General features: G+C 36.6%; 2 protein-coding genes across 3 annotated transcripts; one reads left to right on the top strand and one right to left on the bottom strand.

Annotated features, from left to right (window-relative positions):
* The first annotated feature begins 663 nt into the window (after positions 1 to 663).
* On the top strand, positions 664 to 7,105 carry LOC140816126 (uncharacterized). Its single transcript, XM_073175194.1, has 3 exons — positions 664 to 1,008; positions 1,093 to 1,501; positions 7,095 to 7,105. Exons 1-3 carry the CDS (start codon positions 664 to 666, stop codon positions 7,103 to 7,105), a joined length of 765 nt encoding a protein of 254 aa, XP_073031295.1.
* A 126-nt stretch (positions 7,106 to 7,231) lies between these two features.
* Positions 7,232 to 11,639, bottom strand: LOC140817189 (RNA polymerase sigma factor sigE, chloroplastic/mitochondrial-like). Of its 2 annotated transcripts, none has more exons than XM_073176826.1 (6): positions 11,316 to 11,639; positions 9,944 to 10,720; positions 9,633 to 9,779; positions 8,782 to 9,018; positions 8,443 to 8,700; positions 7,232 to 7,564 (listed from the first exon to the last, which is right to left on the bottom strand). In XM_073176826.1, exons 2-6 carry the CDS (start codon positions 10,655 to 10,657, stop codon positions 7,364 to 7,366), a joined length of 1,557 nt encoding a protein of 518 aa, XP_073032927.1. In that variant the 5' UTR covers positions 10,658 to 10,720; positions 11,316 to 11,639; the 3' UTR covers positions 7,232 to 7,363. The 2 variants fall into 2 exon arrangements, with proteins under 2 accessions (XP_073032927.1, XP_073032926.1); XM_073176825.1 differs by having other exon boundaries at positions 11,325 to 11,638.
* Positions 11,640 to 11,916: the final 277 nt, after the last annotated feature.

Raw genomic sequence — 11,916 nt, 5'->3', positions numbered from 1 at the left:
GAAAACATACAAACTCGTGGCACACGATTTTTGAATTAAAATGATGAGACAATTTTAAAATTAAAATCCCTCATTTTGAATAAGATTCAAAATTTATATCAAATCGAAAAAGTAAAAATTAAAAGAGTTTAATTTTTCCTTGCCTTCCATCAACTGTGGTTGCATGTTGATCGCTACCCACGGACAGTATCTGGCTCATATTATTGGGGAGGCCTGTACGCCTGAAAGCTGTGACTTCCACCGGACATATGATGTGAATTGAGTGGAACTCCCATGACTTCGGCTCATATTATTGGGGGAACTCATGGCGATCGTCCACTACAATTCATTATTGATGGGTTGGTTTGACACGTGAAAATAAACGACGTCATATTATTGGGTCCTTATTAAACGTGAGGCAAAACACGCGGAGGTTGCATAGGGATGCAATTGGACTCTACCTTTTAGAAATTATAATTGACTGATATTATTCGGGATTATAATTGGCTAATTGGACTCTACGTGCCTACTAAGGAAATACGATTTCCCTTTTTCATCAGAGGGTGGTGAAAATGTCAAAATAGTGGGAGGGTAATTTATAAAATGAAATCCATATTTTATATCTTAGAATTATTTTAAAATTATCAGTAACCTTTATCTGTTTTCAATTTCAGTATATTTACGATGTCTACTCGTAACCCGCTTTCAATCATTCTCGATCAAAACAAATTGACTGGCCCTAACTATCATGACTGGTTTCGAAACTTAAAGATAGTTCTGAACTCCGAAAAGATTGCGTATGTGCTTGATAAGAAGCCACCTAAGGAGGCGGCTCCTGATATCAGTAGGACTGAATTAGCTAAGCTTGAGATACATTGGGATCATGATCTCCAAGCTAAGAGCTACATGTTGGCTTCTATGTCGAATGAACTTCAGAGGAGGTTCGAGGAGGCGGTGAATGCTGCTGACATTTACCTTCATCTGAAAGAATTGTATGCTTTACAAACTCGTTCAGAAAGACATGCGACTGTTAAAGAACTCATGACTACACGCTTGCGAGAGGGGACTTCGGTCCACGAGCATGGTGTTAGGATGATTGGGCTCATCGAGAAGTTGGTGGGACTCGATTTGGTTATACCTACTGAGCTCTCGACTGATATTCTCTTGCTGTCTTTGCCTGCCTCGTGCGATGGATTTGTGGTTAATTTTAATATGAACAAGCTTGAGGCCACCCTTGAAGAGTTGGTCAATATGCTTACTAATTATGAGGCCACAGTTAAAAAGGAAAAGCATGTTCTTCTAGTGGGTTTTTCGTATGATACGAAAAAGGGAGCCCCAAATAAAGGCAAGAAGCGTTCTGCCTCTCCAAAGAAGAAAAAGCCCAACAAAAAGCCATACAAGAAAGCAAATCCGGGGCCCACAAAGCCTGACAAGTCAGAGCATGTCTGTTTCCACTGCAAAAATCCTGGACATTGGAGGCGTAATTGCGAGGAGTATCTAGCCCAGAAGCGTTCTGACCATGGTATGTTTTATATTGAAGTTAATGTTTCTATTAATTCCTCTTCTTGGGTATTGGATACCGGATGTGGTTCTCATCTATGCAATGATTTGCAGGTGATGGGAAGAAGCAGGAGGCTTAGAGATGGTGAGACCTTTCTAAGACCAGGAAATGGAGCAAGAGTTGCTGCCACTGCCGTTGGAGACATTACTTTAATTTTGGACAATAATTTTAAGTTGTTTTTGAGAGACGTTTTATTTGTTCCTGAATTGGTTAAAACATTATTTCTATTTCTATGCTTGATAGGGATGGTTATTCTTGTGTTTTTGCTAAAGGTGTTTGCAATTTTTACAAGAATGAATGTTTGATTGGAACTGGAGAATTAACAAACGATCTCTATAATTTAAAATTAAAGGATATTCCGTTAAACAATGTCCAAGCGCATACAAAAGCAACAACAAACAAAAGAAAAATAGAAGATCCAAATCCCGCACAAATATGGCACGCTATACTAGGTCATATTTCCCAAAGAATGATGCACAAGCTAGTAGGAGAAGGCATGTTTGACTTGTCAAACATAAATTCTCTACGAACTTGTGAGTCCTGTCTAAAAGTAAAAATGACTAAAACTCCATTCAATGGACACGTGGAACGTGCGCATGGTCTACTGGATTTGATCCACACGGACGTTTGTGGCCCGCTAAGTGTTAGCACAAAATTTGGGCATTCCTACTTCATTACCTTTACTGATGACCATTCGAGGTATGGGTACGTTTATTTGATGAAACACAAATCTGAAGCATTTGAAAAGTTCAAAGAATTCAGATCTGAAGTAGAAAATCAGCTAGAAAGAAGTATTAAGGCACTTCGATCTGATCGAGGTGGATAATACTTAAGTGCTGAATTTTTGAGTTATCTCAAAGAGAATGGGATTCTCTCACAGTGGACTCCACCAGCAACACCACAATTGAATGGTGTTTCTGAACGTCGAAATCGAACCTTGATGGACATGGTTATATCTATGATGGGATTCACTGAGTTGCCTATATCGTTTTGGGGCTTTGCGCTTGAAACTGCGGCAATGTTGTTGAATAAGGTCCATACAAAAGCAGTGGATAAGACACCATATGAGATATGGATGGGAAAAACTCCCAAATATTCTTACATGAGAATATGGGAATGTCCTGGTTACGTGAAGCAGACAGTGGGAGACAAATTGGATAGTAGATCCACTTTGTGCTACTTTGTAGGATATCCAAAGAATTCTGTTGGATATTATTTCTATCATCCAAATGAAGCAAAAGTGTTTGTTTCAAGAAATGCCACCTTTATGGAAAAGGAATTTCTATTGGATAGAAAAGGCAAGATGATAGAACTTGAAGAAATACAATATACTCCCTCAACTATAGAAGTTGAACCAATTTCCCAAGAACCAGTAGTTGAAGTACGAGCTTCTAGAATGTCTGATATGGTTATTAGACCACCTGCAAGATATACGCTTCTTCATGAACAAGGCCATGACGAGTCTTGTGTTTGTGTTGGATGTGATCCAATGAATTTCAAAGAAGCATTATCTGATACTGATTCAACCAAATGGCTTGAATCCATGCAGTCAGAAATGGACTCTATGTATTCAAACCAAGTCTGGACATTAGTGGATCCACCTGAGGGAATCGTTCCCATAGGATGCAAATGGATCTACAAAAGAAAGCTTGGGGCGGATGGGAAGGTAGTGACCTTCAAAGCAAGACTGGTTGCAAAAGGTTATACTCAAAGGCAAGGAGTTGACTATGAGGAAACTTTTTCACCAGTTGCTATATTTAAGTCCATTAGAATACTACTAGCCATAGCAGCATGGTATGACTATGAGATATGGCAAATGGATGTAAAGACTGCTTTCCACAATGGAGACATCAAAGAAGAAATTTATATGTCTCAACCCGAGTGATACACATCAGTAGGAAGTGAGCATAAGGTATGCAAACTTCAGAGATCAATATATGGTCTCAAGCAGGCATCAAAGAGTTGGAACCTCAGATTTGATAGCACTATCAAAGAGTTTGGTTTTGCTAATAATCCTGAGGAACCATGTGTGTACAAGAAAGTTAGTGGGAGTGCAGTGACATTCCTAGTACTTTATGTTGATGATATCCTGCTCATTGGGAATGATGTAGGATTACTGCAATCAACTAAAATGTGGTTGGCCAGTAAATTCTCCATGAAGGACATGGGTGAAGCATCTTATGTATTGGGAATACAGATCTATAGAGATAGATCGAAAAGGATGCTGGGACTCACCCAAGCCACATATATCGATACCATTATGATTCTCTATGGAAGAGTCCAAGAGAGGATACTTACCAATGTGTCATGGTATTACTCTATCTAAAGCGATGTGTCCCAAAACTGATGAAGAGATAGAGATGATGACACGAATTCCATATGTGTCAGCCATTGGTAGTATCATGTATGGTATGATATCGACACTTCCTGACATTGCTTATGCTTTAAGTGTTACAAGCAGATATCAGGCGAACCCTGGTCCAATGCATTGGAAGGCCGTGAAAGACATTCTTAAGTACTTGAGAAGGACTAAGAACTTGTTCATGGTCTATGGGGGTGGAGAATTAAAATTGGAAGGCTACACTGATTCCAGCTTCCAATGTGATGTAGATGATTCGAAATCGACCTCTGGTTTTGTATTCATGCTTAATGGTGCGGCTGTCTCTTGGAAAAGTTCCAAGCAAGACACCGTGGCGGATTCCACCACTGAAGCTGAATACATTGCTGCATCTGCTGCAGCGAAAGAGGCAGTTTGGGTGAGGAATTTTGTCCAAGAGTTGGGCGTTATTCCTAATGGAGTTGATCAAGTCCCAGTGTACTGCGACAACACTGGTGCCGTTGCGCAAGCAAAGGAACCAAGGTCTCATCAGCGATCCAAACATGTACTGAGGAAATTCCACATCATCCGGGAGATTGTGGGAAGGGGAGACATATCAGTCGAAAGAGTCCCCTCTGCAGATAACGTTGCCGATCCACTTACGAAGCCCTTGCCAGGACCATTGTTTGAGAAGTATCGCGAAGCAATGGGATTAAAGTTTATGGGTAGTTGGCTCTAGGGCAAGTGAGAGATTGTTAGAGTAGATGCCCTGCAAGCCAACTGTTGGCTAGGGATTTTATTGACTCAAGTGTAATAAACAATCTTTATTTTAATATAATTCATTATTTCATGGTTTGTTGTTTCTTTATCTGTATACCCATGTGAACAACATAGATAAAGACCTTGATTATACTTTAATATAAATGAATCGTAATTCGATGTTGAAACTCGTTTGTAAACACTGTATAATCTAAATTCGTTCCTAGTCAATTCAGCCGCCTAAAACATGGATAAAGGTCGCTTGAGCTCGAGACTAGCATCTGTGATGTTGTGTACTGCGTTTCTTAGTAAGGGCATAGAAATGTCCAAACATGCAGATGGGTAGTCATATGATGATTATACCGAACAACCCTCCCTCGGACTTTCCAAGTGGTTATCATTCATCGAGAGGATAAGTCTGTGGTTATGATCGTACACCATTAGTCCTTACGACCCGGGACAACACTGAGGCTCTATATGCTAGGGCTGTGCTTTGACTCGTTTACCGGCTCCAGGAGAGTCATCAGGTGGCGAGGTTGGGTGCAGTTGCGACACATATAGGAGCCAGTGCATTGTAGTCGGGGATTCACCGCTCACTTATGGGTGTGGATATCCTATGTGATCTAATGAAATAATAGTGCATGGAATCTCTGGCCAGAGTACGAGATGTACGTTGGAGAAGGAGTTCTCAAAATAGTACACGCGATGCCACTATTATAGTTATCACATAGTTATCGAATTAATATGCAACCCTCGATGAACCAATGGTTGCAGATTCGATCGGGATATATGAGATGAAAGGACCGTACTGTACGTTAATCATAATCGACTGGTTCTTGCAGGCACTATCAGTGATACCTAGGGGATCATGGGGCGATGCTACTAGACGCTCTTACCATGATCCGATGGGTGCTATCAGAAATTAGTTCTGACATTCTTGATCAAGGTGTTGATGAAAAGAATGGGGCTAACTAGAGTAAGCCCGAATAAAGGATTATGTCCTGAATCACAAAGAGTTGTGAACCCACGGCTAGCTGTATCCCTGAACCATTGAGGGTCACACAAGTACTGGATTGTTTGTTCCCGTTGAAAGAATAAATTCAAAAGTTGAATTTATATTATATAGTAAATTCAAGGAGTTGAATTTATGATAATTAAAATTTGAGAAAATAAATTCAAGGAGTTGAATTTATAAAATTTGAGAATTTAATTTATTAAACTCAATTGTTGGGTTTATTAAATATAAAATGTTGGAGGAGATAAAAATTCAAGGAGTTGAATTTATAATTTAAATAATAAATTCAAATGTTGAATTTGTAATGTATTTAATTTATTAAGCTCAAAAGTTGAGTTGATTAATTAATAAATTAAATATGATGGGTAATATGTTTAATGGGCTTGTAGGGGTACAAATCCAACATATTAAATAATTAAAATTTTAATGGACTTTGATTAAATTAATTAAACTAGTTGGACTAGCCCAATTAATTAAATCAAGCCCATTAATGTTAATTATATAATTAGAGTTTAATTTAATGATAAATACACATATAAAGACAAAACCCTAGCCCCACTACCTCATATGATTCGAGACACCCACTTCCAAATAAAAAGAATATTTCGGCCACCTTTTGATTCAATTTTTAGGGTTTGAGCCGTCTCTCAAAATAATTCTCTCATACGATAAATATCTTCCAATATTTCTAGTGCGATTTGGAAGAGGATCATTCTATTCAGTCGTGGACCTGATTAGAAGGAAGGAAAGAAATTTCTTGAAGAAAGATCGTAGAGATTCATCAAGAGCCAGATCTGTATACCGGATCGGTTGGTGTCCAGTGATTTATTCACCAAAGGTATATCTTTCTCTAAACATCCTATGTATGTTTTGTTAAATCATACGAGCGCCTAAAGCATTATTATTTTGTTTTTCAAAATAAATAAATAAAAATTTAAACTTCCGCTGCGTTTGGGCGTATAGAAAACCAGATCCAACAATAGTTATGAGTATTTAAAATTGATATTTATTTATCTTTAATGTGATTCATTTATGTAAATTATGATTTATGCGTTTTGGTTGAATTTTAAGTTATTATATCTTAAGTTTTGGGATATATATTTAAAATTTGTTTCACTTCATTTCGTTCTATATATTATCTTTATTATAATATATTATATAATATAAAATCATCTTAAATTTTAATTTGAGAAACAATTTTTAAATTTTTTTAATTAATTTATTCGTTAATATGACAAGAGATTAAACTCAGATAAATAATAAAATGATTCAAATTATTTTTTTTGAAAATCAAAATTTAATTTTATTATATAATTAGCATTGCACGTATCTCATGCTAGTATAGTATAAAAATATCGAAATGCTAAAATAGGAAAGAACAGAGACTGCAAACGATAAAATGGCCTTTTCCATTCACGGCTTCAAATGTAGTTTTTTGTTATTAATCCACTTTTGTTGTCTAGTTCACTTGTAAGAAAAAGTATATACGATCCGTAATGGGGACAGCAGCCCAACCAAAAATGGTTGACTGTAAAATAAAGTAAAATTGGTTAGTTAAGATAATTTTACTCAAGGAAAAGGAAAAGAAATGCTCGAAAATGTTGAGACAAAAACCTTTTTTATTTATCAATAAATATAACTTTATGTAATGTTAAACTATTTTGAAGATTATATATACACAACAATTATTGGTTTCCCTGTAGAAATTGTATTTGACGTAGGTCAGGTAGGATCATTTGAAAATGTAGCGTTGAAGATAATCCACTCGAGCTGGATGCTTGAGTTTCATGAGAGCTTTTACTTCATGTTTTCTGACCATTTCTCTCGAAATATTCAAGTTTCCTGCAATTTCCCCGAGGGTTCTATCTCCTCTGCCATCTAGGCCATACCGTTGTCTAATCACCAGACTCTCCTTTGGTTTCAAAGAATCAAGCTGTCAAAAAACAAGAATCATGGCAGATTAGTCAAGAGAGATGGAATAGAAATCGTTATGCTCTTCGACTTTAGACGTGATAAATGCACCATGTGTATCTTAAGAAAGCATATTTTGTTTGACCCATTAGCAATAATGGTATAGCATACGTGCTTGTATAAATCGTTTTTTTTTTAACGAAAACAAAAAAAAATTGGTAAAATAAAAAAAAATACAAAAAATGTAACATTTTCACAAACAAATAGTAATCAAAACACAATATATACATCAATTTTATTATTTTACAAAGACGAGTGTAAATAAAAAAACACCAAATGCTAGAAAGTGATTATTATTTTGATAAATAAGAATATATTTAACGGCTAAAAAAAGACATAAAATTACTAATTTGCATAATAATTTTGATTTTGTTTAGAATTAAATTAAGATGTAATCATAATTTCATCTCACATACCAATTAATTGGAAAATTGTTAATTAAAGAACTTCTACGGTAATAAGATAGTAAGATGTGAATTCTTCAACACAACTTTGTAAAAGTGTCCTTATACTACTGATTGAATGTTTGTCATGTTTTCTCCAAAAAAAATTATTGAATGTTTGGAGTGGGTTAAGGAAAGGACACGCAAGACTCACCCAGTAAATATTGTCGAAGAGGCAACACTAATTTAAATCAACGCGACCCAATATATTTTGTATTTTCCAATTCAAAAGTCCAAAACAATTTATTCAACTCAAATACAATATTTGAAATTATCATTTGGACTTGCAAAAGAGTACGAGGAAAGTTGAAAAGTTGAAGATCTTCGTAAATTTGTGAGGAACAAAATCAATTTTGATATCACATGCAAGCATAGAAAAAGACAATGATTTATTTACCACATCATCCAGGGCAAGCCTGAGAAGCGCAGGTTGACTTCTTTTATCCCCTTCAATACCATCTTCAATGCCATTGATCAATTCTTCTTGAGTTACCCTGTTTCGTGCATTCAGAGAATAAATGGGCTTTGACACTCTCATCACTTCATGGTATCTTTCAGGAGATATACCAACTCTGTCTATGATTTCTTTCTCTGTTGGCAATCTCTGAAGCTCAGACAACAACTCTTGTTTTGCCTTCTGGATTTCTGCTCTAACCTACATTAGAAACGAGTTTAAGTTAAGTTAAAGTGATTTGGTTTCAATAGAAAAAATATGACCTTGATACAACAAGCTTACCGACTCAAGGCCAAAGGAAACCTTTGTGAAGCTTGAAAGTGTCATAGAACGGACGATGGCATGTCTGATCCAAAAGAGGCCATATGTTGAGAGACGGAAGTTCCTTTTAGACTCAAAGCGATCAATAGCTGTTATAAGACCCTTCACTCCAGCCTGACAGAGGTCTTGGAATCTTGAGCCATTAGCCAAGTCATGGAAATATTTGTTCATTGCAAATAAAACCAAACGGAGGTTATGCTGCAATAAAAGAACATATGCATTCAGTGATATTATTTTCCTGAATTTGGCAACTCTATGAAAAATTTTAAGCTATCAGGCAGTAAAGGGTCTAGGACCAGAGCCATCAATGTATTTAAGTTCATGGAATTACGGAAAGCTACTGAGATCACATGCTGGATTCAAAAAAAAATTATTATACAAATTCCACGACTTTACGAAGATATTGCTACTTTTTCTAGTGTTCTAAAAATCGATAGGGGTAGGTGGCAGACCACTCACTGCTTCGCGCGCGGTTTTTTTATACCTAAATATCTAATTCTTCTGTTAATCTCCAAATTTCTCTGATAATTCCTCCACGTCAAACTTAAACTCAAAATCGACATATCCTGCTCTTTATCCGATACAAATTGATCAATTGATTGAAAAATACGAGAGAACAAATTTTTTTAATAAATAAAATTTTTTATATATTAATTTAGGATTTTTGTGACAACGTCTAGTGTCATCGCTTTCTTAAAACTCGGCCACCGCCTAATCGACGCCTTCTAGAAGACTGATTTTTTCTTCTGTTAGATGAAACTCTGTCACTTAAACCAGGAGATACCAAAGCATTTTAATTGCATCATAATTACCTTGATCAACTTGCTTCTGGCAGCACGACCAACTTCCAAACGTTTTCTCAGATGAGTGATGCCCATATTTATCGCTTCTGCTAATTCTTCATCCCTTACATCTCTTCGTAAATCATTCTGTAACGACTCCTTTACTTGGAGAATTTCCTGATTGACAATAACCAAAGCTAGATGAAGATACACTGAAAAAATAAATAATTTATTAATCAATAACAAAAAAATGGAGTAACAATTTCCCCTTTTTTCATGCCTTCAACTTAACGATGCGAATTACACTAATCTAGAAGGATAAACTTAATGTACTTTCTCACCTTCATTGGTTGCATCAGCTTAAACAGCCAACTATGCTCAGATGAAGAAAGAACGGGAGGAATCTGCATTTTCTTCCAATCTAAGCTGACCAAGTTGGTGGAAGATGAATAGTCCCTCACAAGCCTATCGATCTTCTCATGATCATAATTTTTACCAAGTTTCCTTTTCTGAGACGATCCAAGACTTTCACTTTCTTTCCTACATCTCAATGCAATCCTCTTCTCAAGACTCAATCTCTTCTCTTTCTTCCTAAAACTTAGGACAAAACTTTCAGCAACTTTCTTCTTCTCCACGTCCACCATATCTTCTCCAATCCTCTTCCTCATTTGCCGCCTTCTTTTAGCCACATGATCTTTAACTTCATTCTCAGACAAAGTTGTCGCATGGCTTCGTTTGAATAAATTCTCTAATTTAGCTGCAGCTTCATTGTAATCCAACTGATCTAAAGTACTTGAGGAGGCTTCATCAAGAGACGCAGTATGCACTCTTCCTGAAGGCCTTTTCCCCTTTCTTAACGTCTTTTCATTTCCTTGGTCAGTCTCAACAGGTAAAGAGAGTGATTTTGGAGGCGCAACTAGAGCTGTATTTTTACTTTTATCAGTTTTGAAAGATAGTATTACTGGCCTTTTCACTACTGCTATGCGAGATGAAATTCTTGAGTTCAATCCAAACGGATTTCGTGCAGCAGAACTAGAAATAGTCACAACTCCCATGGCAAAGTTGTATGATCCCAAAAAACTGATAGCTAAATAAGCTAGGCACTGGGTACTCAAATCCTGTAGCAATAACTAATAGTACATTAGCCGTACATTCCAAACATTGAACTACATTAGTAAACCAATACCCCAAACAATCAAAAGACTATAAAGCCAATTACATCACTGTAAATTATGCCACGAAGTATAAAACACACTTCAAAATATTCGCAGATGCGTCTGAAAACACAAATCACAATCAATTCTGTACAACGGAGTCAATATTGTTGCAATTGCCTGAACGCGGATTCGTCAAATTAATTCTTCGTCAAATTAATTCTTCGAAATTGCTTATAGCGCATGTAGACGGTGGATAATCTACAATCAGACCTTTTCAACATCTTTTCCATCCCTAATCATACTTGAAAAAAACTTACCTATATTTTTCATAAGCTAATCAGAGATTGCACAAACCAAAAAATCATCACACCACAAACCAACAAAACCACCGCCATCAGTGGAACTGCAGAAGCAGACACAAAACATACTCTAAAAAAACCAAACAAAATTCAACAACAGATTTGAAAATTTGATCCATTGATAAATCAAATAATGGAAAACGGTTTTAGCAATCAGATAGTACAATAAATTATCAAACATCAACACAGACACTCACAGCAGATACCTGAGCAACAGAAAAGAACTCGACCAATCCAAATTCACCGAGTGGACACAGAGTTTCCTCTCGCCGGCGAGGGATATACGGTAGTTAATGAGCTGAAAGCAGGAAGCTGAACGGAAGGCAAAATTACCTTCTTCTGAAATATGTGAAGAATATAAATACCCTTCCGAATTTTGGCATCCACAGGCTTTTCTGCAACAATCTACGGCTGAAATTGAAGAGGCAAATGATCGACGGCGATCAGTTATCCACGTAAGCCACATAAAGCTGGGTTCACGTGGCCGCCGGCAGAGCAGAGAACGTTGTGAGAGAAGTTCCCACGTGTCGTGCTGAGTGGAAGGGATTGTGTTTGCTGGAAATTATATGGATATTGTGGTCGCCACGTGGTTGCTGATGATTGGTTAATTGGTCATACTTTGACTTTGGCGGTCACCGCCTTAGCATCATTGGTGGTTTACGATGGCAAACGTCGCCTTATTTCAGCCATTTAATTTTAATTTATTATTTATTTATAAACAATGTTTTTTTTAAGCTGTTTAAAAGTTAAGATTATTGAGTATTTAAAATAGGGGTATTTTTTTTAAACCTCGGTCAA

This window comes from Primulina eburnea, chromosome 16, assembly GCF_022965805.1.
Source record: "Primulina eburnea isolate SZY01 chromosome 16, ASM2296580v1, whole genome shotgun sequence".
NCBI classification, from domain to species: domain Eukaryota; kingdom Viridiplantae; phylum Streptophyta; class Magnoliopsida; order Lamiales; family Gesneriaceae; genus Primulina; species Primulina eburnea.
The sequence above is the reverse complement of the archived record's forward strand: the minus strand, read 5'-3'. Positions and strand labels throughout refer to the sequence as shown.

Bases quoted from the DNA above. Each gene is read 5' to 3' on its own strand.
- LOC140816126 (XM_073175194.1), top strand. From the start codon at position 664: ATGTCTACTCGTAACCCGCTTTCAATCATTCTCGATCAAAACAAATTG. The intron at 1,009-1,092 runs GTTAAAGAACTC...CTCATCGAGAAG, and splicing joins GTTCAGAAAGACATGCGACT to TTGGTGGGACTCGATTTGGT.
- LOC140817189 (XM_073176826.1), bottom strand. From the start codon at position 10,657: ATGGGAGTTGTGACTATTTCTAGTTCTGCTGCACGAAATCCGTTTGGA. The intron at 9,019-9,632 runs GTAATTATGATG...CTTTTATTGCAG, and splicing joins CCAGAAGCAAGTTGATCAAG to CATAACCTCCGTTTGGTTTT. The intron at 8,701-8,781 runs GTAAGCTTGTTG...TTTCTAATGTAG, and splicing joins TTTCCTTTGGCCTTGAGTCG to GTTAGAGCAGAAATCCAGAA.